Source organism: Carcharodon carcharias, chromosome 5, assembly GCF_017639515.1.
Source record: "Carcharodon carcharias isolate sCarCar2 chromosome 5, sCarCar2.pri, whole genome shotgun sequence".
NCBI lineage: Eukaryota > Metazoa > Chordata > Chondrichthyes > Lamniformes > Lamnidae > Carcharodon > Carcharodon carcharias.
In genome coordinates this window covers 159,247,514-159,272,666 of record NC_054471.1, presented here as the reverse complement: position 1 = coordinate 159,272,666, position 25,153 = coordinate 159,247,514, and the positions used below count along the sequence as shown (strand labels likewise).

The 25,153-nt window shown below is 43.1% G+C and overlaps 1 protein-coding gene across 1 annotated transcript; it reads left to right on the top strand.

The window, feature by feature from the left end:
• The first annotated feature begins 1,310 nt into the window (after positions 1-1,310).
• On the top strand, positions 1,311-25,153 carry selenol (selenoprotein L). Its single transcript, XM_041187410.1, has 10 exons — positions 1,311-1,345; positions 5,111-5,280; positions 6,040-6,118; positions 6,889-6,942; positions 7,518-7,563; positions 10,978-11,102; positions 13,772-13,886; positions 16,505-16,627; positions 21,132-21,269; positions 24,062-25,153. Exons 1-7 carry the CDS (start codon positions 1,311-1,313, stop codon positions 13,842-13,844), a joined length of 582 nt encoding a protein of 193 aa, XP_041043344.1. The 3' UTR covers positions 13,845-13,886; positions 16,505-16,627; positions 21,132-21,269; positions 24,062-25,153.

Below are 25,153 nucleotides of genomic sequence, written 5' to 3'. Positions count from 1 at the left end.
GTCAATGAGTTGGAGCTGTCTTTGCTCATGGTCCTTTCAGCACCAGCCAACTAAAAGTACATGTTACTTTGGAAGAGTGATTGGTTGCAGATGTTTGCATCAAATATACTGTTGAGATCCAATGTCCCAACGATTCCATCAGTCCCTGGGCCTCTTAGTTTATGTGCGGGCTGGTCTTGCAATGCTGGGCCTAGATCCTAAAGCTCACTCAAACTAAAATCTACTCCAATAAGGCACCTGATGCATATTGTGTATGATTTATCATCGTCATGCATGATCACCCTGAAGTCAGGTCCTTTGCTTATTGTCTGCTGGTGCTTCACCATTTTTCTTGGCAGTTTTTGTCAATGGTGGTTTACCATTGCCTTCTACTCTCAGGAGCAGGGTGAAAAGTCAGGTCCCAAGTCTACCTCAGCTGGAGCAGTAGTCAAACCCGCAGTGTTGCAATTATTCTGAACCACCTGTTAGCTATCTAGTCAACTGAGCTAACCTTTGGTTTTCTCACAACAGAACAGGTGAGTCTTGATCCTGATAGGAAATCTTGTTTCACCCCAAATAGCTCACCACAAAAGATGCATCACAAACTGAGACTCAGAAGTCAATACATTTCCAAACATTTAATTCTGCTTCGATGGGCTAGGCCTGACTATTGAAATATATCTTGCATCTTACATTTACTTTGAAGACAGCGCTGTCCATCAAGTGCAAACAAAAAAAGAGTGTATGATGCGTTTCAGGTGGATTCTTCAAGTGAGAACCAAGCCAAATGGAATAGGTTGAGAGAGGAGGTGCAGACATAAATAAGACCTGTAAGGAGAGAATGAGAATAGTACGGAAGTCAACATTATCTTCTGGTGGTGGTGTGTTAGAGGTCACTGAGTCAGTGATCCTGGGGCAGCATACACTTTTACATATTGCAGTCTGGAGTTATGGTAGAGGTTCCAACCTTCTTTCCATCACATGGCTGACCAGGAATCTCTCCTGCTTATACTGCCTGCTATTGGAAGGATTTGCAGGTTGATCATCAATCTGTTTGGCCACGTTATGAATGCTTCTTCCTTGGCTTAGATGTCCTGGGGTGGGACTCAGAGCCTCTGGCTCAGGGGAAGGGGCACTACCACTGCGCCACAAGACCTCCTCACAAATCTTCTACCAGCATATAAATAATAAGCGGGTAGTAAGGGGTGGAGTGGGCTCTACTGGGGACAAAGAAGGTAATATATACTTAGAAGCACAGGACAAGGGTAGAATACTTAATGAGTTCTTGTTTACTAAGGAAGGGGAATCTGACAATATCGGTGGAATCGGAGATGGTAGGAGCAATGAATGGAGTGAAAATTGAGGGGTAGGTGGTACTGGAAAGGTTGGCTATACTTTAGGGTAGGTAAGTTACTGGTCCAGATGGCTTGCATCCTAGGTTGCTGAAGGAAGTGGGGTTGGAGATAACGGATGGGCGCGCCATAATATTCCAATCTTCCCTAGATACAGGGAGGTGCCAGAGGATTGAAATGTGGCAAATTTGACATCCTTATTGAAGAAAGGATGTAAGGAGATTCCTAGCAATGACAGGCCAGTTAGTGGTGGGTAAGATTTTAAAAACAATAATCAGGGGGAAAAAAATCAATAGGGTCTAAGAGAGGTTGAGTTAATTAAGGAGAGCCAAAACAGTTTTGTAAAACGCAGATCATGCTTTACTAATCTAATTGAATTTCCTGGATGAAAATAAGCTTAAGGATAGAAAATAGCAAGTTAGTTATTTTTCAGGTTGGAGGACGGTAGGCAGTGGATAGTGTTAGTGCTAGGACCTTTTTTTGCTATATATGAATGACTTGGATCTTGGAATGCAGTAGAATTTCAAAATTTACTGTGATGTCGAACTTGAAGGAGTGGCAAATAATGAGAATGATATGAATCGCCACCAACATGACATAGTCTAGCAGAATGGGAGGCAAGTGACAGATGGAATTTGATATAGAAATGATATATTTTGGCCGAAGGGATAGGGAGAGGCAATGTAGACCAAATGGCACAATTCTAAGGAGTGTGTAGTACAGAGGGACTTGGGTGTTCATGTACATAGATCTTTGAAAATAGCAGAACATATTGAGAGAGTAGCTAGCAAAGCAAATGGGATCCTGGGTTTCATAAATAGAGTTATTGAATACAAAAGCTTTTGTTAGGCCCCAGCTGGAGTATTGTGTCCAGTTCTGGTTGTCACATTTTAGGAAGGATGTGAGGACCCTTGAGAGGGTGCAGAGGAGATTTGCCAGGGTGGTTCCAGAGATGTTGGATTTTAATTATAAGGTTAGGTTGGAGAAGCTGGTGTTGTTAGCCTTGGAGGAAAGGAGGTTGAGAGGAGACTCGATAGAGGTGTACAAGATTATGATAGTGTTAGGAAATACAGACAGTTTAAGTAAGTTATATTGGCATTTGTAGGTGTTAGGAATGAGTTTTAGCTTTAAGATTTAAGTTTGATTTGTATTTCTGTATGTGTGTTAAGAAAGGTCAAATTTAGTTTTTGTTTCACTTTAAAAGGAGCTTGTATTTCCAATGAGAGTTTTATGACTGTAAGTTAAGTTAAGCAAACAAAGAGTAGAAAAAACAGTGCTGTTATCCAGCAGGTCTCTCCCATAGACACACACACAAAGACTAGATAAACAGCAGTTTTAAGTTTTGAAGCCATGATTCCAGCGAGACTGGGCACTGGGAGGGGGAGCTACAGATTTCCCAAAAAAACCACAAGGTCCCAAGGCCAAAAGAGTAAGACAGAAACAGGGGAATGTCCCAAGCAGACCTTCTAGTCAAAGGAAGGACAGGAACCTGGAAAAGGTCCTGTTAATGTAGTTAAGAGTGAGGGGCAGAGAGAAAGGCTCCAAGCTACAGATTTAAAAAGACAGAAGCTACAGAAAGCAGGTTTAAACCGAGTAAAGCTTGCAAGAGGCAAGAAGGTCTAAAGAAACAATCGAAGGTCTTTAACTCTTTGTTATGGACATGTAAAACAGTGGTACTAGTGATGGCTGAGTTGGTGAGAGAGAGTGCATGGAAGTCAGCTTGAATGCATGTGGTGACCCAGGGAACAGGAACATCAGAAGGAGAGTTTGACGCTTGCGGAAGGTGCCTGAAAGAAAGAATCGGTTTGGGAGAAGATTCAAAGGCGAGGTTTTGGAGAGCGGAGATTGGTAGATTGGTAACCCTCATGTGAAAGGCAGAGTGCAGTGTGACTGGTTGGCTCATGGTGTGACAAGCATCTGGGAGGGAGTTGAGGAGAGATCCATAGCATCTGGTGAGGTGGCATCTGTCACTTGGTTTCAGAGTGTGGTGTGTCTGACACAGGGCGCCTATTGGTCCATGGACGATGTACTTGCTGTGAACATTAGAGTCTAAGATAGCTATTGTAACTTACAAATCTGCATTTATCTGTAAAGGTATGGTTGTGGGTGGAGTATAGTAATATAGTTCATCTTTTCTTGTTGAATAAATGTCTTATTCTTTTTAAAGCTCATCAGCTGACTCCTGTGACTCTGTTCAGTAGCTATTGTCCATGTCCCTAAACAAACAAATAAAAGTTAGGATCTATCAAGCTGGGTTCCACCCTGGGATCAGGCTTGACCAAGGGTAATTGCATCTGGGATCATAACAATAGGTTTGGAAAGGTAGACAAGGAAAAAAGTGTTCCCATTGACAGTACAAGGACTGCGGGACACAGATTTAAGATTTTTGGCAAGAGATGCATGGGGGATGTGAGGAAGAACTTTTTAAAATCAGTCAGTGAGATTACCTGGAACTCACTGCTCATGAGGGTTGTGGGAATGAAAACAATGATTTCAAAAGGAAATTGGATGGGCACTTGAAGGAAATAAACTTACAGGGCAATGGGGATTGAGCGGATGAGTAGGACTGACTGGATTGCTCCAAGGACAGCTGGCATGGACTTGATGGGCTGAATGGCCTCCTTCTGTGCCATATATGATCTTTTTGACTCTTGTGTTAAAAGGAACATTTAGATATTTGGAACATTTTACACAATAACAAAAATTATCCCATACAATGGTGATAAGAAGTTAAAAATGCATTGTCTGGAATCCAAGCACGCAACAATGTTCTGTCCTTACAGGGCTTACCATTCAATTCGCACTTAATCTCAACTGACTGATAGAAATATATTTGCTGCCATAATTCTCCAACTTTAATCTTGCATTTTGAAAGAGTTTCTATAATGTGTCAATTATACAAGTTTTGAGATATTTTGGGAAATTACTGCAGAAGAGATTGGTTGGGATTGATCCCCACATGGTCAGCACAGCACAGAAAGTGGGAGTGAGAGCACAGCTAAATTACCCATTCTACTCCAAAAACCTGGCCTTGAGTCTGGACTGCACATTACTTCCTTGGTTTTGCAGTCTATTCGATTCCATTACCAGGAGGGTCAATGACCAGAGGACACATGGTGTAAGCTAATTGGCAACAGAGGGGAGATGAGAACTTTTCCATAAATCAGTGAATTATTAAAATTGGAATGTACTGGCTGAAAGTGCAATGGAAGGAGATTCAATAGTAACTTTCAAAAGGGAATTACTTGAAAAGGAAACATTTGCAGGGTATGAGTAGGGGAGTGGAACAAACAAACACTTGCATTTATATAGCACCGTTCATGATCACATGACATTTAAAGCGCATCATAAGAACTTTGTGAAGTGTGAATGGTTCTTTGAAAGAGCTGGTGCTGGCACAGGCACAACGGGCCGAGTGCCCCTGCCCCCAGCATTAAACCCTGGTTTATTTTTTCTGACTTTTGGCTGTGTTGTTATCCGAGTATAGGTCGCTGTTTACTCTGGGCTTGTCAACAGGTGAAGCCTAGAAATGGAAGCCATCAGTTATGAAGTTTTAAGAAAATGCGAGATAAAGAAAAGGAAAGGGGCAAACTGAAAGAAAAGGGGGGGGGAGGGGGGATAAAAATTAAGAAAGAGCGAAACAAACAACAAAAGAAAGACCAAGCGATACAGCTGATTGCGCGTATTGGCAGAGAAACAGTGAGGAGGACAAAGTGAAACAGTTACAGAAAGAAGCCCTTACACTGATCACATTGAGTGTTTCTTTCCCTCCTCTTCAGGGTTGTGTTCCTCCCACTGCCTCCCCCAATCCGTGTGCATGCGGAAGTGCGGACTCAGGAAGCGACAGTGATGGACGGCCCGGGGAAAGCGGAGCTGCTGCGGGCCCTGGGAACGCTGTCGGCGGCCGGCAAGGCGATCTTGGCCGCAGCGAGGGCGGAGAGTAGCGGAGGTGCGGTTAAAGGTCCGGCCCGGGGAGGGGGAGCTGGTTAAAGGGGACAGACTTTAGTGAATGGAAGGGAGGGAGAGTCGAACCTGTCCCCTTTAACCAACAGTTTGTGGTTCATTGCTACATTCAAGGGTCACATGGCAGTGATGCAGTAACCTCTAAACCCCAACCCTGTCTCAACCCCTGCTCCTGCCTCAGCACCAATGTGTCAATTACTATGAAGAACCTAGAAATCTGGAGGGAAGGGGGAGAGAGGGGGAAGGCCGGACACAACATCAGAAGATGGAGAGACCTGAGGGGCCAACCTTCCCCCTCCCTCCCTCCATGTTGTAATTGGTCCCAGTGACTTATAATGCAGAGGGAGGTATAATGCAATAGCTGAAAGCTTAAGTCTCTGTGTGGACCAAGAGGCTGCAAGGTTGGGCTGGGGGGAAGTAATCAAATTACAACCCCCTTGAGGAATGGAACTTGTACAGCCAGTGTCTTGGAACATTAAGGGGGGGGGGGGGTGCGGAGAGCATCCCAAGATGGTGCACTTCAGCTTTTACAATTCTACTGATTTCCCTTCTTAAGATGAAGCCTTGACTGTTTCTAAGATTTTGGAATCACTTCATTGGAGACAGTAAGGGTAAACTTTCCTTAACTGTCCAGTTGTGTGCTGTGGCAAGGACGCATATTCTTAATCCCACTCAATCCATTTTCAGCTTCCCACGTCACCCTGACTTTATCCAACTCCATGCCCCTTTGTGTTTGCTCTTTCAGAAAAGTTGCAAGAGTTTGTTTCCCAGAAGATAGGTCAGCTGGCTGGAATGATTAACTTATATGCAAACTTTCTCAGCAGGTAAGCAATGGAGTCACTTCTGTCATATGTCTGGTGATTTTTACATGCAGTCAGCAATATGAAGAAAGAACGTGTTGCATTTATGTGGTGTCTTGCATGATCTCAGGATGCCCCAAAATGTTTTGCAGCCAATGAAGTACTTCTGAATACTGTTGTAATGTAGGAAACGCCACAGCCAATTTTCAAACAACAAGAACCCAAAGTCAACAATGTGACAATGACCAGATGGTCAGTTTTGGTAATGTTGGTTGAAGGATAAATATTGGCTAGAACACCAAAGGGAGCTTCACTGCTCTTTGAAGTAGAACCATGGGGATGAAAGGTGGCACTTCTGACAGTGCAGAGCTCCCTCGGTCCTGCCTGGGTGATATGCTCAAGTCTCTGTAGTGGGGACTTGAACACACAACCTTTTGACTCCGAGGCAAGAGTGGTGCCCACTGAACCAGGGCTGACACCTACAAACATGTGTCATGGTCACCATGTCAAGACACAGCTTCATGTCACAAATCAAAACAGAAAATGCTGGAAAAACTCAGCAGGTCTGGCAGCGTCTGTGGAGAGAGAAACAGTTAATTTTCCGAGTCGAATATGAGATGTATTTCAGTTTCACCTTTGCCATCACATTGAATAATGTACAAGCAGAATCCAGGGTGACATAATCAGGGGCAAGGTACACTCGAATGTAAATCTCAACAAACAGCAAAACAAATCAGACCTCTGGATATTTTCATGTTGAAGCTAACTGAAGAATGCTTTTTCCCTCACTAAAGTTTGCATGTGCAAAAGAGGAGTGATGCCGAAGACCTGTGGAAGACGTTTTACCGGTTAGTGTTCTGAGAGATGTGGGTTTGAAATTTGCATTGCTTCTTTGACGAGTGGAGTAACGATCGGAACAGGAGGAGGCTCTTCAGCCTTTCGAGCCTGTTCTGCCATCCATGGTTGATCTGTTTCTTAACTCCAACTCAAGGTTTTTGTTCTGGAACCCTTAATACCCTTGCCTAATAAAATGCTGTCAGTATCAGTTTTGAAATTTTCAATTGACCCCAGTCTTAACAGCAATGGTGTGGGGCTGGGGTGAGACTTCCAGACTTTTAATACCCTTTGTTTGAAGAAGGGTTGTTGACATCAACTCCTGAATGGCCTAGCTCTGGTTTTAAGATTTACGTCCCCTTGTTCTGGTCTCTCCTACAGGAGGGAATTGTTTCTCTCTGTCTACTCTGTCAGCATCTTTACCGTCTTAAACACCTCAATTAGATTGTCCCTTAATCTTCTTTACTCAAAGGAATATGAACCATGCAGGGTGAGGGTTGGGGAGGTGGGGTGGGTAAAGTTCAATTTATGTGTCTTGACTATAACAATATATTGGGCACCAACTATATACTTAATTTATATATGACAGCTCTGCTTCTGTCCGGGATCAGGTGGAAGATTTGATGCAGTTTGAGGTAATGGATTTTAAGCTGTATGTTCACCTGTATGTACACACACACATTGACTGTTGAGATAACCTTTGATGCATTGTCATCTCTCACCAGATTTGTGTTGAAATAGCATGGACAATTTTAATCAAACCCACCAGTGGGAATCCCATGGGATATGGTGAACTGCTGAATTTATACCCCTTCTGATGTTGATTCCACGGGAGGATAAAATCTGGTGGGATGTGAAAGCAGCATTGCACCCCATCCCCTTAATTTCCTGATGGCTGTTTAGGTTAAAATTTCCCTTTCCCACCCCCAGAGTTTTCCCTCAACCAAATTTCTGAGAATAGATTGATATTATAGCAGTGTTGGTGGGGTGCAAAGTGTCTTTATTGCTCACCACTGCCCTTGCTGTGTTACAGTGTAAATGCAGCCTGACTCAGTACGAAGGAGTGGGTATACATCCTCACATAACAGTTACTTTTGGACCTTAACACCTGCCTTACGCCCCTTAGGTCTAGTATTGGGATGAGACTGTGATAATTTGATTAGAATGAACCATAGAATGGTTACGGCGCAGAAGGCATCATGTCTGTGCTGGCCCGGCCTTCTCCCCGTAGCCCTGCACATTCTTCCTTTTCAGATAATAATCTAATTCCCTCTTGAAAGCCTCAATTGAATCTGTCTTCATCACACTCTCGGGCAGCTCATTCCTGATCCCAACCATTCACTGCTTGGAAAAGGTTTTCCTCATGTCCCAATTGCTTCTTCTGCCAATCACCTTAAAACTGTACCCTCTAGTTCCTGATTCTTCCACCAATGGAAACAGTTTCTCCCTATCTATTCAGACCCCTTGTGATTTTGAATACATCCATCAAATCTTCTCTCAACCTTCTCTTATCCAAGGAAACCAGTCCCAACTACTCCAATCCATCTGTGTAACTGAAGTTCCTCATCCCTGGAACCATTTTCATAAATATTTTCTCCTCTCTCACACCTTCCTATCCTCCCTTAAGTGTGGTGCCCAGAACTGGACACAATACTCCAGCTGAGGCCAAACCAGTGTAACATAATTTCCTTGCTTTCGTATTCTGTGCTCCAATGGATAAAGCCTAGGCTGGCCTATGCTTTATTAACTGCTGTCTCAACATGTCCTGCCACCTTCAATAATTTATACACCCCAGGTCCTTCTGCTCCTGCACCCCCTTTAGAATTGTACCCTTTGTTTTATATTGTCTTTCCATGTTCTTCCTACCAAAATGAATCAATTCACATTTCTCTGCATTGAACTTCATCTGCTGTCTGCTCACCCAATCCACCAACTTGTCTATGTCCTTTTCAAGTTCTATACAATTGTCCTCGTAGTTCACAATAGTTGCAAGTTTTATATCATCCGCAAGTTTTGAAATTGTGCCCTGTCCACCTTGTTCATTAATATATATCAGGAAGCGCAGGGGTCCCAACACTGACCCCTGGGGAACTTGACTTTAAATCGTCCTCCAGTCCGAAAAACATCCATTAACCACTACTCTCTGTTTCCTGTCACTCAACCAGTTCCATATCCATGTTGCCGCTGTCCCTTTTATTCCATGAGCTCTAACTTTGCTCACAAATCTATTGTGCTGCATTTTCATCAAACGCCTTTGGAAAACCATGTAAACTATCTCAACAGCATTACCTTTACCAACCCTCTCTGTTACCTCATTGAAAAATCTCAGACAGGTTAGTTAAACATGATTTGCCCTTAACAAATCCATGCTGGCTTTCCTTAATTAACCTGCATTCGCCAAAGTGATTATTAATTTAGCCTGAATTATTGTTTCCAGAAGCTTCCCTATAACTGACATTAAACTGACTGACCTGTTGTTGCTAGACTTATCTTTACACCCTTTTTTGAACAAGAATGTAGCATTCACAATTCTCCAGTACTCTGGTATGACCCTTGGGTCTAAGGCAGGTTGGAAAATTATGGCCACTGCTTCCAAAATTTCCGCTCTGTCTTCCCTCATTATCCTTGGATGCATCTCTTCTGGTCCTGGTGCTTTATCAACCTTAAGTACAGACACCCCATCCAATACCTCCTCCTTATCAATTTTAAACCCTTCAAATGCCTGAATTACCTCCTTTTTCACCGTGGCCTGGGTAGCATCATCTTCCTTGGTAAAGACAGATGCAAACTATTCATTTAATTCCTCAGGCATGCTCCCTACCTCCATGCATAAATCATCTTTATGGTCCCTGTGCGGCCTCATTTCTCTTTCTACCATACTTTTACTATTTATATGCCTATAGAAGAGTTTTGGATTTCCTTTTATGTTAGCTTCTCTTTTTACTTTTTAATTCCCCTCTGAATCTTTTATATTCAGCCCGGTTCATGGTTCACCTGACATCCATCGTAAGCACACTTTTTCTTCTTCATCTTAATCTTTTGTCATCCAGGGAGTTCTGGATTTGTTTGCCCTATCATTCCCCTTCATTGGAACATTGTGCAGTCTATATTCAGATTCCATTGTAACTACTCTATAATTCTTGCACCTCCCTGTAATTTCCTTGTAAGTTTGTTCCTTTACTTTCTTGGTGGCCTCCAGACTACACTGAGCAATGTAATTGCATTCTTTTTGTTCCTTAACTCCAGCCAGAAAGGTTCTGTCCTTGGCCCCTGAGGGCCATTCTCTCTCTCCAGCACTGCAAGGTCTTCCTTAAGCAATACTGCTGCCCCTTCCCTTTCCTTCCTTCCTTTCCTATCTTTCCTGAACATCTTGTGTCCAGGAATATTTAACACCCAGTCCTGCCCTTCTTTGAGCCAGGGCTTTGTTATTGTCATAGTCTCCATTGTAATATAAACATCCCCTAATCCAACCTGTAATGCTCCCCAAGAGCAATCAAAACTTGCTCTTGGTAACAGGTGAACCTTGTTGAAGAATAGGCCACTTAGAATCCCTAGAAGCTTGAAATAACTTGTATTTATATAGCTGCTGTCGAATCCTCAGGACATCCCAAAGCCCTTCGCAGCCAATGAAATAATTTTGAATTACTAATTCCTGCACAGTGAGTTAGTTAATCCTTTTATTCCTTGCTTTGATATGGTCATCAAATTAGACTGTCTGGATATGTTGATGTCTCCTTGATCATTTATTTATTCTTGGGATATGGGCATCATTGGCAAGGCTGGCATTATTGTCCAGTGTGTATCTGGTAGTGGTCTTCTCCTTGATCTGCAGCCCTTGTGGCAATAGAATGGGTAGGAAATTCCAGGAGTTGGATCCAGTGGTCATGAAGGGACAGTGATATTTCTCCAAGTTATTTGCAGCCCATGATGTATAACAATTTCTAACAAAATATTTGTGGACCAGGCTTGGGGTGGGGGGACACGTTGATTTTCCATTCAGGAAACTCCTGTCACACTAATTGGTGTCTGTCATGTCTCTGTGATCTTAGTCGGAGTGGAATTGCTTCCTGAGTGATGTGGATGCCAGATTAAAGGCCAACTGCTTCCAGGCCCAGCTGACATTGGGAACACAGGTTCCTGGACACATGACATTCACTGATGTGAGAAGTGGGAGGTAAGTGCTCGTACTAACTCTGGGAAAATAATGGAAAAATATCCTGGGAAAAAAATCTCCGGATTGATGGCAGGAAATTTCACCAATTAACCACTTAATGATCCCTTTAACAACTCGCCTGCTTTCAGGGTAATATGTAGAGATCTAATGTGTGGTGGCATGGCCTAATGGCTAAGGAGTCTAATTAGGTGTGAACCGTGGCATTATCAGAAGATTGCAGGTTTGAGTGCTGCTGCGATCATTTGAGTCTATTATTAAGTAAGTTGTAACAGGGCACTTTGAAAATCTCGAAGCAATCGGGAAAAGTCAACATGGTTTTGTGAAAAGAAAGTCATAATTTACTAGTTCTTAGAGGAAGTAACAAGTAACGTGAATAAAGGAGAACCTGTGGATGTGATATACTTAGGATTTCCAGAAGGCATTTGACAAAGTGCTACATCAAAGGTTACTACATAAAATAAGAGCTCATGGTGTAAGGGATAACATATTAGCATGGATAGAGGATTGGTTAGCTAACAGGAAACTGAGTAGGCATAAATGGGTCATTTTCAGGTTGGCAAGATGTAACGAGCGGAGTGCCACAGAGATCAGTGCCGGGGCCTCAAATATTTACAATTTATATTAATGACTTGGATGACTAGACCAACTGTATGGTTGCTAAATTTGCCGACGACACAAACATAGGTAGGAAAGTGAATTGTGAAGAGGACATAAGGAACCTGCAAAAGGATATAGAAAGGTTAAATGAGTGGGCAAAAAAATTGGCAGATGGCATATAATGTGGGAAAATGTGAACTTTTCCACTATGGCAGGAAGAATAAAAAAGCAGCATTTTTTTATTTTTTCGTGGGATGTAGGCATCGCTGGTTAGGCCAGCATTTATTGCCCACCCCTACTTGCCCTTGAGAAGGTGATGGTGAACTGCCGCCTTAAACCACTGCAATCCATGTGTTGTAGGAACACCCACAATACTGTTAGCAAGGGAGTTCTAGAATTTTGACCGAGTGACAGTGAAGAAACAGCGATATGGTTCCAAGTCAGGATGGGTGTGTGACTTGGAGGGGAATTTCCAGGTGCTGGTGTTCCCATGTGTCTGCTGCCCTTGTCCTTCTAGGTGATAGAGGTTATGGGTTTGGGAGTTGCTTTTGAAGGAGCCTTGGTGAGTTGTTGCAGTGCTTCTTGTAGATGGTACACACTGCTGCCACTGTTCGTCAGTAGTGGATGGGGTGCCAATCAAGCGGGCTGCTTTGTCCTGGACAATGTTGAGCTTCTTGAGTGTTGTTGGAGCTGCATTCATCCAGGCAAATCGATAGTATTCCATCACACTCCTGACTTGTGTTTTGTAGATGGTGGACACTCTTTGAGGAGTCAGGAGGTGAGTTACTCATCACATGATTCCTAGCCTCTGACCTCCTCTTGTAGGCACAATATTTATATGGCTAGTCTAGTTCATTTTCCGACAGTGATAACCCCCAGGGTGTTGATACTATTTAAATGGGAGAGGTAAAGAGGGTGTCCTGCTGCATGAATCACACAAGGTTAGTCTGCAGTGATTAGAAAGGCAAATGGAATGTTGTTGTTTATTGCAATGGGGAATGCAATATAAAAGTAGGGATCTTTTGCTGCGGTCATATAGGGTATTGGTGAGACCACATCTTGAGTACTGTGTACAGTTTTGGTCTCCTTATTTAAGAAAGGACATAATTGCATTAGAAGCAGTTCAGAGAAGGTTCACTTGATTGATTCCTCGGGTGAAGAAGTTATCCTTCATGGAAAGGTTGGGCCTGTATCCATTGGAGTTCAGAAGAATGAGAGGTGATCTTATTGAAACGTATAAGATCCTGAGGGGACTTTAGGGTGGATGCTGAGAGGATGTTTTCCCTTGTGGGAGAGAGTAGAACTAAAGGACAGAGTTTAAAAATAAGGGTCTCCCATTTAATTCAGATAGGGAGAATTTTTTTCTGTTTCTCTGGAATTCTCTTCCCCAAAGAACAGTGGAGGCAGAATCGTTGAATATTTTAAAGACTGAGTTAGATAGATTCTTGATTAACAAGGGAGCCAAAGGGTATAGGGGGTAGACAGGAAAGTGGAGTTGAAGCCACAATCAAATCACCCATGATCTTATTGAATGGCAGAGCAGACTCAAGGGGCCGAATGGCCTACTGCTCTTAATTCATATGTTCGTATATTTCATCTGCACATCTCTAGTCTAAAGAGATTCAAACTTTGATAAAAGTATGAGAGTAATCAGGAATGAGAATAGGCCATTTGGCTGTTTGAAGCCTATCCCTTAACTCTCCATCAAAATTCAACTGTCTGGTTTGCCAACTGTCCCATTGAAGTCCATCTCTTCATCAGCCAACTCTCACACTGAAGTACATCATTTCAGACCTCGACTCTCCCAGTGAAAACACCTCTTTATCCCTATCTCTCCATTAAATTCCATCCCTTCAGCCCCCCAACTTTCCCAGTAAATTCCATCTCTCCAGTTCCCTGATTCTTCCATTGGTCCATCTCTTTAATCCTCCCATTCCTATTGATACCTGGCACTTTTATAATTTGAAGTTCTTTCTTATAAAATGAGTGCACTAAGTAGGAGCTCAGTGTTTAACAGATGAAAGGGAGCAGGATAAAGACCTGGCTTCTTCTTGTTTTGGTTTCCATTATAGAGAAATTCGACTTGAAGAGTTCCTCCAGTCCAAGGAGATGCTGCTGCTGGTCTTGCTGAGGCACTTTGCCTGATTACCGTGACGAGATCATCTGGCACAGCTTCAGAAGAATCAGGTACAATTCCCACCCCTTCAGAGTGTCTACATTTAAAGTGGGCAATCATTTAAATCGGGCAAATAATGCAAACCGTGTTAAGTGCAACAACTATTTTGGGCAGAGGTGAGCAGTTTGCTCACTATGATTGTGGTGCAGTTACCTCATATATCTCATCCCCTCTAACTGATGTTGGCCAAAACTTAAGGTGTTGAAGAAATTGTGGACACCAGTGATTATCAAATGTGTGAATGGGGCAGCATTCCAGTCCCAGTTTTATTCTTTAAAATCAGCTGCTCTTGGAGGATTTCATCTGCTCAACTGATGTCCAAAAACCCACATTCATTTTCAATACTGCCTGATTGAAAAATTCTATGTTGAGAGTTTAATGGGAGCAGTTTGCAATTAAAGCCACTGCTTCATCTCCCCATTTTTACTCACTCAGAAACCAAGATGTCAAGTTTCCCTGCAACATGTGAATATTGTTTAACTTGTTTAATGTCGCTTTTAATTAGGTGGCATAAGAAACAAAAGTAACAAAGTGATTCATCTGTGTGTAGCAGTGTACAGGGTTATAAACAAACATCAGCTTGCATTCAATGCTCAAGGCACTTCACATGAGTGTTATCAGCCAACATTTGACACCGAGGAATTAGCACAGGTGACCAATAACCTGATTAAAGAAGTAGGTTTTAAGGAGCGCCTTAAAAGACAAGAAAGAGGTAAAGAGACAGAGAGGTTTCCACACTTCTGAAGTGATTAAAATCATGGATAAAAGAAAAAAAAGAAAGACTTGCATTTATATAGTGTTTTCATGACCACTGGACGTCTCAAAACGCTTTACAACCAATGAAATACTTTTTGAAGTGTAGTCATTATTGTAATGTAGGAAATGCAGCAGCTAATCTGTAGTTCAGCAAACTCCCACAAACTGCTCTTCTTCGAAATAATGCCATGGGATCTTTTTTACATCCACCTGAGCAGGTCTCAGTTTAACATCTCATCTGAAAGAGGGCACCTCTAACAGTGTCATGCATCCTTAATACTGCACTGTAGTGTCAGTCTTGGATTTTTGTACTCAAGATCTGGATTAGGACTTGGACCCAGAACCTTGTGATTCAGAGGCAAGTGTGCTACACACTGAACCACGGCTGCCACGTTTCAGGATGTGCAAAAGGGCAGAATTAGAGGACCACAGAAATCTGGAAGGTAGTTGCGGGGCTGGAGGAAGTTACTTTGATGTAGAGGGATGAGGTAACGGAAGGATTTGAAAATAAGGATGAGGATTTTACTGTTGAGGCATTATAGGACCAGGAGCCAACCTAGGTGAGCAACCTGATTTCCTCACCGTTGGTGACCCTGCCTTCTATGCCTAGGCTCTAAGCTCTTGGGTTCCCTCCCAAACCTTGCTATGCCTCCATTTTTTAAAAAGATATGTTAGAACCTTATCTTCCAGACACTTGGAAGCTGACCTGGATTTTTTTTTTAAAAGGCTCATAAGTCCACCTTGGAGTATCAATGAGCATGCCTTTTCTAGGAAGCCACATGACTTCAGCTAACTGACCAGCATGGCCCTTGACGGGGGAGCGCTTTTGCTTATTCTAACTGCAATTACTTTAATTAATGGGAAAAATAACAGGTTTAAAGGCAAAGGTTAGTGATTTACTGGAAATCACCTGATGAAGATAAGCTTTAAGTTTTGAACTTTTTTGTTTGAACTTGGTTGGGAATGGACTGAGAAAATGAAACTGCCCAGCTTGCGCTTTCTTTGCCTGAAATAGAATGGTCATCAGCATCTAGCTAGGAATCCTCAACTCAGAGGAATTTGTCTGTCTTTGGAAACCCGAGACGCTGAGATGAGAAGGATTTATCTGGCTCTACTTTCCCCCACACCAAAGCTCCATTGGTGAGAACTTCCAGGCATCTGCTGGGACTGTCTTCACACGAGGGAGCTCCAGATTGACAGCATTGAAATCCTGTGAATTGTATCCATTGTTTTATAAAGCGTTTTCTTCAACCACCCATCTCTGCAGACACCCTAAATGTTTGTCCTGTGTGTGTGTGTTTATGTGTGCCTGTTAGTGTGTATGTGGTGTGTGTGTTCTGGGGAATTTTAAGAGGGATAGCTAGGTACACTTCCACATTACAAATTATGTGTTAATCAATTCTTGCAACTTGTTTTAAAAAAGAGGTTATGTTTTATAATAAGTCAATCATCCTGAGTTTATTGAAAGAAGCCTGGTTAAAGTCCCTTTTATTCTGGGTAACAGTAGCAAAGGTAAATAATTGGCCATTTTGGTGAATGAATTAAACATTTAAACTAATGGTGCAATCTGCAGAGTAGTGGGGCTATATAAACTGCACACACCTCCCTGTCGAAACAGACCCACCTCATTAACTAAGCTTTTGGTCACTTTTCCCGATATCTCCTAAGATGCTCAGATTTTTGGCTGCTAACCAATGTTTTGCCAAGCTGCTCAGCAATCCAGACCATATTGTACAGCGAAATAAACTGGCCACACACAACAAACAAAATTTAGAGGCCATATTACTGATAACACTCCCAAGTGCTATATAAATGCAAGCTGTTAATGAATGGGAAGTCCTGCTAATTGTCGGTTTTGTTGTGTTTGGCACAGAACTTTCTTGATGCTGTTCCACTGAAGGTCCTGGTGATCTCGTTTGGCTGCCATGAAGGAGCTGTCCAGTGGCTTCAAGAGACCAAGTGTCCCTATGACATGTTGTTGGATCCCAGACGCCGGGTGCTTCACATTTTACATGCTTTCAATGGTTTGCAAAGTAAAGATGGTGATCCCAACAGGGATACAATAGAATCATACTGCATTCAAGGAGGCCTTATGGCCCATTGTGCCTGTGCCGGCTCTTTGAAAGAGTTATCCAATTAATCCCACTCCCCCTGCACTTTCCCATAAACTTCACCAATTCAATTTCCTTTTGAAAGTTAATATCAAATCTGCTTCAACCAAGAGCTGTAGAGGCTGGGTCATTAAGCATATTCAAGGCTGATATAGACAAATTTTTAATCAGTCAGGAAATCAAGGGTTATGGGGGTAAGGCAGGAAAGTGGAGTGGAGTTGAGGATGATCAGCCATGATCTCATTGAATGGCGGAGCCGAATGGCCTACTTCTGCTCCTATGTCTTATGGTCTAACCACCCTTTAGGACAATGCATTCACTTGACCTCACCTGCCTCAGATGCATCTGTCGATGACAGCATTGGTAGGAGTGACCACTGCCCAATTCTTGTGGAGATGAAGTCCTGCCTTCACATTGAGGATACTCCATCGTGTCGTGTGGCACAGCCAGTCTACTAAATGGGATAGCTTCAAACAGATCTAGCAACTCAAGACTGGGCATCCATGAGGCACTGTGGGCCATCAGCAGCAGCAGAATTGTACTCAAATACAATCTGTAACCTCATGGCCTGGCATATCCCCCACTCTACCATTATGATCAAAACAGAGGATCAACCCTGGTTCAATGAAGAGTGCAGGAGGGCATGCCAGGAGCAGCACGAGACATACCTAAAAATGAGGTGTACCTGGTGAAGCTGCAACTCAGGACTATTTGTGTGCTTAACAGCATAAGCAGCAAGTGATAGACAGAGTTAAGCGATCCCACAACCAACAGATCAGATCCAAGCTCTGCAGTCCTGCCACATCCAGTCTTGAATGGTGGTGGACAGTTAAACAACTCACTGGAGGAGGAGGCTCCACAGATATCCCCATCCTCAATAACGGAGGAGCCCAGCACATCAGCGCCAAAGATAAGACTGAAGCATTCGCAACAATCTTCAGTCAGAAGTGTCGATTGGATGATCCATCTGAGTCTCCTCTGGATGTCCCCAGCATCACAGATGCCAGTCTTCAGCCAATTCGTTTCACTCTATGTGACATCAAGAAATGGCTGATTTTACTGAATGCTACAAAGGATATGGGCCCTGATAATATTCCAGCAATAGTACTGAAGACTTGTGCTCCAGGACTTGCCACGCCCCTAGCCAAACTGTTTCAATACAGCTACAACACTGGCATCTACCCAGCAAAGTGGAAAATTGTCCAGATATGTCCTGTACCCAAAAGTAGGACAAATCCAACCCGGCCAATTACCGCCTCATCAGACTACTCTCCATCATCAGTAAAGTGATGGAAGTGGTCATCAACAGTGCTACGAATTGGCACTTGCTTAGTAATAACCTGCCAGTTCCGCCAGGGTCACTCAGCTCTTGGCCTCATTACAGCCTTGGTTCAAACATGGACAAAAGAGCTGAACTCCCGAGGTGAGGTGAGAATGACTACCCTTGACATCAAGGCCACATTTGACCAAGTGTGGCATCAAGGAGCCCTAGCAAAACTGGAGTCAGTGGGAATCAAGGGGAAAACTCTCCGCTGGTTGGAGTCATATCTAGCACAAAGGAAGATGGTTGTGGTTGTTGGATGTCAGTCATCTCAGCTCCAGGACATCACTGCAGAAATTCTTCAGGGTAGTGACATAGGCCCCACTATCTTCAGCTGCTTCATCAATGACCTTCCTTCCATCATAAGGTCAGAAGTGGGAATGTTCACTGATGATTGCACAATGTTCAGTACCATTCGTGACTTCTCAGATACTGAAGCAGTCCATGTTCAAGACCAGGACAATATCCAGGCTTGGGCTGACAAGTGGCAAGTAACATTCAAACTGCACAAATACCAAGCAATGAACATCTCCAACAAGAGAGAATCTAATCATCACCCCTTGACATTCAATGGCATTACCATTGCTGAATCCCCCACTATCAACATCCTGGAGGGGGGTTACCTTTGACTATAAACTGAACTGGACTAGCCATATAAATACTGTGGCTACAAGAGCAGGTCAGAGGCTAGGAACCCTGCAGCGAGTAACTCACCTTTTGACACCCAAAGCCTGTCCACCATCTACAAGGCACAAGTCAGGAGCATGATGGAATACTCTCCACTTGCCTGGATGGGTGCAGCTCCAACAACACTCAAGAAGTTCAACACCATCCAGGACAAAGCAGCCCACTTGATTGTTAGCCCATTCACAAACATTCACTCCCTCCATCACCAACACACAGTAGCAACAGTGTGTACCATCTACAAGATGCACTGCAGGAGTTCACTAAGGCTCCTTCGACAGCACCTTCCAAACCCACGACCACTACCGTCTAGAAGGACAAGGGCAGCTGATGCATCAGAACACTACCACCTGGAAGTTCCCCTCTAAGCCACAAACCATCCGAACTTGGAAATATATTACCATTCCTTCACTGTTGCTGTGCCAAAATCCTGGAACTCCCTCCCTAACAGCACTGTGGGTTTACCTACACCACGTGGACTGCAGCAGTTCAAGAAGGCAGCTCACCATCATCTTCTCAAGGGCAACTAGTGATGGGCAATAAATGCTGGCCTAGCCAGCGACACCCACATCCCACGTGTGAATAAGAAAAACATTCCAGATCAGAAGAACCCCCTGTGTAAAAAAAAAAAGAGTCCCTCACCCCTGGTTCTTTCCAATGGTCTCACATCTGTGTATTTGGTTACTGACCCTGCTACTAGTGGAAACAGTTTCTTCCTATCTACTCTATTAAATCCCCTTGGTTTTGAACATCTCCATTAACTCTCCTTGCAACCTTCTCTGCAGTAAAGAGAATATCCAGTGTCTCCACATAACTGAAATCCCTCAACTCTGGTGAATACTTTAATAATGTGTTAGTGATGAATTTTGTTTGATCCTCTCAATTGAAATCTCTGTGTACTTTGACTCTGTACTAACTTTGTGTTTAGTGTAACCAAGCTGAAGAATGTTTTTGAGATCATTTGTTCAAGGTCACTCGCAGTTTGAAATTAATGAAGCTGAAAATTTGCAGCAGTTCTGATTTTCCCTCGGTGACCTGACTCTCTTTTCCTACACCTATTTATTTCCTTTTCCTCTCTGTCTGCTGCTTGTGTTACAGCTTTTCATCTCTTCACTCCTCTTGTTTAATGTTTCTATTTTTCTTCCCTGTCTGTGTCTCCTTCCCTTTCTCTCTCCTTTGTATCTCCTCTGCTGAGCTGGGAGAAAGAGCCAACTCCCCACCCCCCAACACCATGAACACAATAGCAGGAGGATCAGTAACAGAGGACGCAGATTCAAGATAAGAGAATCAGTTGAGAGATGAGAATGTTTTTTACTTGGTGAGTTATTGTGATCTGGAATTCACTGCCAGAAAGGGCGGTGGAAGTGGATTCAATTGCAACTTTCAAAAGGGAGTTTGATAAATAACAAAAAAGGAAACATTTGCAAGGCTATGGGGAGCGAGCAGGGGCGTGGAGCTAATTGGCTAGTACTTTCAAAGAGCTGGAACAGGCACACTGGCCTCCTTCTGTGCTGTATGATTCTATCAAGATGGGAATTACAGCGCCCTGCCTTCCAACATCCCTTCAATGGTTACAGGTTTAAAGAAAGAGCTGTGGAGGATGACATACTCACGTTGGGCTCTCTACTGGCGACTGTACTTAAATATAACAAAAAAAAACTAAATATGCCTTAAGATTACTAAACTGTTGCTAACTGGAGATGTTTTCTCCTTGAAATTTCTGAACCTGATCTTGCCTGGTCCAAATTAATTCTGGATCCCTTGAGAAGGTGAGAATTTAAGCACATTTGCTGAGGGACTGATTGAGAACTCCCAGGTTTGAAGGGAAGAGATCACCTGCCTGATACAGAACTTGCCTAATTTTCATTCCACCGGACAACCACAGCAATAACTTTTATTTATATAACGCCTTTAATGTCAGGGTGCTTCAGTGGAGCATTATCAAACACAATTTGTTACCAAACCCATATTTAGTTATAGGACAGGTGAAAGGAAGTTTGGTCAAAGAGATGGGTTTTAACCAGCATCTTAAAGCAGGAGAGAGTGGGAGAGAGGCAGAGAGGTTTAGAGAGGAAATTCCAGAGCTTAGGTCCTAAACAGCTGAGGCACAGCCACCAGTGGTGGAGTGATGAAAATCAAGGGTGCTTGAGGCCAAAGGTGGAAGAGTGCAGGTATCTCAGTAGGGTGGAAGGCTGAGGGCAGTTCCAGATATAGTGACAGAACAAGGCAATAGAAGGGTTTGAAAGGGAGAATAAAGATGTTCAAGTTGAAGCATTGATAGGCAGTGAGCCAGTGCAGGTCAGCAAGGACAGGGGTCAAATATCTACTCCATTGTGTCCTACAGGGTTTTAGTAACACTTGAATCTCACCTGTTTCTTTTGCAGTTATACCATGCGTTTGGTTTGGGAGCATCCATTGAAAAGGTCTGGAATGTCAGCATCCTTTCCTACTACGCTGAGCAAGTAGTCTGCAAACGCTCCTTACCAAAAAAAATGGAAAACATTGTGGATGATCCTCACCAGGTCAGTTAAGTGTCACCTTTTAAATAACTGAATAAAGGTTATATTCAGGCATCCACCTCGCTTACCTGAATGTTGAGCACCTCCAGCATCTGAACAGGCATTTCCAAAATAGCGCCACAGAATCTAGTCTTTTGCCAAAACTTTGCTGTCTGTTTCTTCTTCCTTTTGCTGTTCCATGTGGTCAACTGTGATCAAAAATTGGAAATTGAGTGAGAAAAACATACGAAATGTCAGGAGCTCCTCATGCCCTCGGTCATTTGCTATGAATGTAAATGTCAACCTTGGCCTCAATTGGTAGCATACTCGCCTGTGTCAGAAAGCTGTGGATTCAAATCCCACTCCAGACACTTCAACACAAAATTAAAATCGACAAACCCAGTGCAGTACTGAAGAAGTGCTGCATTGTTGGCAGTGCCATCTTTCAGATAAAATGTTTAGCTGAGACCCAGTCTGCCCTCTCAAATGAAAGATCCCATGTCATTATTTGAAGATTGAGAGCAGGAGTCTTCTCCCTGGTGCTCTGGCCTATATTTATCCCTCAACCAATATCATTAAAAGAGATTATCTGGTTATTATCATATTTGTGGGATCTGGCTATTTGTGGGATCTTGCTGTGCACAAATTGGCTGCTATATTTCCTGCATTACAATGGGTGAGTACACTTCAAAAATTACTTAGTTGGCTGGAAAGTGCATTGGGATGTCCTGAGGTCATGAAAGTGCTATGTAAATGCTAGTTTTCTTTTAACATAAAATAAATTGACTTACTTTAAAAAGGTTCCATTATCCAATAAATATGTATATATTCTATTTCCTAGTATATTACTTAAATTCGGAGCAATTCCATCTCTTTTGTATTTTAGCTGAATTTCTTGCTTTGTATAATAATTATACGCAGCTGAGGTTTTGAGGGATATAACAAAGGTGTTCAAGATTATGAGAGGCCTTTGATAGAGCAAATAGGAAGAAGCTGTTCCCACTAACAGAAGTGTCGGTAACCAGATTTAAGATAACCTGACTAGATGTCAAAAGTATTTATTAAGGTGTTTTGGGATGTCCTGAGGTTGCAATAGGTGTTATAAAAGGTAGATTTGCATTTATTTAGCAATTTACATGACCATCGGATATTTCAAATCGCATTACAATCAATGAGGCTGCTCAGTAAGATAAGAGCCCAGGGTGTTAGAGGCAAGCCACTACCATGGATAGAAGATTGGCTGTCTGGCAGGAGGCAGAGAGTGGGGATAAGGGGGTCCTTCTCAGGATGGCGGCCGGTGACTAGTGGAGTTCCGCAGGGGTTAGTGTTGGGACCACAACTTTTCACTTTATACATTAATGATCTAGATGAAGGAACTGAGGGCATCCTGGCTAAGTTTGTGGATGATACAAAGATAGGTGGAGGGACAGGTAGTATTGAGGAGGCGGGGAGGCTGCAGAAGGATTTGGACAGGTTAGGAGAATGGGCAATGAAGTGGCAGATGGAATATAACCTGGGGAAGTGTGAGGTCATGCACTTTGGTAGGAAGAATAGAGGCATAGACTATTTTCTAAATGGGGAGAGAATTCAGAAATCTGGAGTGCAAAGGGACTTGGGAGTCCTAGTCCAGGATTCTCTTAAGGTTAACTTGCAGGTTGAGTCGGTAGTTATGAAGGCAAATGCATTGTTGGCATTTATTTCGAGAGGACTAGAATATAAAAGCAGGGATGTGCTGCTGAGACTTTATAAGGCTCTGGTCAGACCACATTTAGAATATTGTGAGCAATTTTTGGCCCCGTATCTCAGGAAGGATGTGCTGGTCCTGGAGAGGGTCCAGAGGAGGTTCATGAGAATGATCCCAGGAACGAAAGGCTTAACATATGAGGAACGTTTGAGGACTCTGGGTCTATACTGGATGGAGTTTAGAAGGATAGGGGGGATTTGATTGAAACTTACAGAATACTGAAAGGCCTGGGCGTGGGGAAGATGTATCCATTAGTAGGAGAGACTAGGATCCGAGGGCACAGCCTCAGAGTAAAGGGAAGACCTTTTAGAACAGAGATGAGGAGAAACTTCTTTAGCCAGAGAGTGGTGAATCTATGGAATTCATTGCCACAGAAGTCTGTGGAGGCCAGGTCATTGAGTGTACTTAAGACCGAGATAGATAGGTTCTTGATTGGTAAGGAGATCAAAGGTTATGGGGAGAAGACGGGATAATGGGGTTGAGAAACTTATCAGCCATGATTGAATGGCGGAGCAGACTCAATGGGCTGAATGGCCTAATTTCTGCTCCTATGTCTTATGGTCTTAAGTATTTTTTGAAGTGTAGTAACTGTTGTGATGTAGGAATCGCAGCTGCCAATTTGTGTACTGCAAGCTCCCACAAATAGCAATGTGATAACGACAATATGTTCTTTTGTGAAGTTGATTGAGGGATAAATATTGTCTAAGACAATGAGGCAAACTCCCCTGCGTTTCTTCAAAACAATGCCATGGGATCTTTTACATCATCCAAGCAGGCAGAAGGGGTCCTCGGTTCAAAATCTTCACTGCTCTGACAGTGCAGCACTAAAGAAATTCTTTCTGAAATAAAATGAAGAATGCTGGAAATATTCAGCAGGTCAGGCAGCATCTGTGGAGAAAGAGAGATAGAGAAGAACAAAGGTCGATGACCTTTCATCAGAATTTCCTTTCTGACCTGTGCATGTTTCTAAGTTAGGCTGACAGGAAGGGCCTTGCCTCACCAAATCTCCCCCAGGTTGCTAGCAAACCAGATATGAAGGAGAATTTCATTATCTACTTTTCTTCCCTGACAGCTTGGTGGTGACTTTGGTTTGAATCAACACGGGACTGTGATCTTCTTCCATCCCAGCAGCAACCCTACTGACAGGCCTGACATTGCAGAAATACTGCTCGCCATGCAGTAGAGCTGCTCTTCTGGAACAGCAAGGAAATCCTTAGTTGGAGAGAGAGGTTTCACGAGCAATAACCCGCTGTTTGTGAAACTAATGGACCCAAGAAGACAAAGTGACTGACAAATAATTAGCAATAGGGTAACTGTCTTAAAGCAGCAAGGGTTGCATTTTCTTCAGGGGCACTTTTATGGCAGTAAGTGGGGTGGGGAGAGGGAGGTGGTTGAGGTCCACATATCCAGGGGAAGATTGGGGACAGAATGTGATCTGATTTGTTCCACACAATGCCTGATTTATGGCAGAATTTCTTTACAGTGCATTGAGGAAAATCAACCATGGTCGGGAAGGGTTGAGATTCACCTGTTCATTATGATCTTCCATCTCTTTAAACAAGTAGCGGGAAACCCTCTGATTTTCCATTTAACTTTACCCCCCCCCCCCCCCGCCTCCCCAACCCCCAGCAAGAGACTGTGAGAGGAAAATCAACCTTCAAAAAAAGAATTTATTTAGAATGGAATGCAGCCTCTGAGTCAGGAAAGGACGGGTTAAACTTTCGGCAGAACTGTCTTGGGACGTTTAACTACTTTCTCTTTGGTCGCTGTTCCTTGATAATGAAATAATTGTCAGGGATTTGGTGTTTTTAGTAGGAGGTGGTGCACTCCCCCTAGCTGCTGCTTTTAAAAGGGAGTCAGGTCCTTGCCTGCTTTGTGCGTGTGAAGGTAGTGCCATCACTCAGGGTGTCTGAATGGTACTGCTTGATGTAATTGCAAAACTGGTAAGCGCATCTCCTTAAAACATGAAGTGTCAGCTTAAAAATGTACTGTCTGTGAATGAGAACTCAGCATGGATGCAACGTGCTAGAAAAAAGTTGAATACAAACTGACTTTGCAGGGACAATGGATTCACATTGCTGCAGAAAGCCAAAGGTTGTGTTTTCTGTAATTGTCCTACAACATTTTGTAGGCAGATCAATAAATACTTATTCACAAAGTGAAA

Bases quoted from the DNA above. Each gene is read 5' to 3' on its own strand.
- selenol (XM_041187410.1), top strand. From the start codon at position 1,311: ATGGTAGGAGCAATGAATGGAGTGAAAATTGAGGG. The intron at 5,281-6,039 runs GTGCGGTTAAAG...TTGCTCTTTCAG, and splicing joins GAGGGCGGAGAGTAGCGGAG to AAAAGTTGCAAGAGTTTGTT. The intron at 6,119-6,888 runs GTAAGCAATGGA...CCCTCACTAAAG, and splicing joins TATGCAAACTTTCTCAGCAG to TTTGCATGTGCAAAAGAGGA.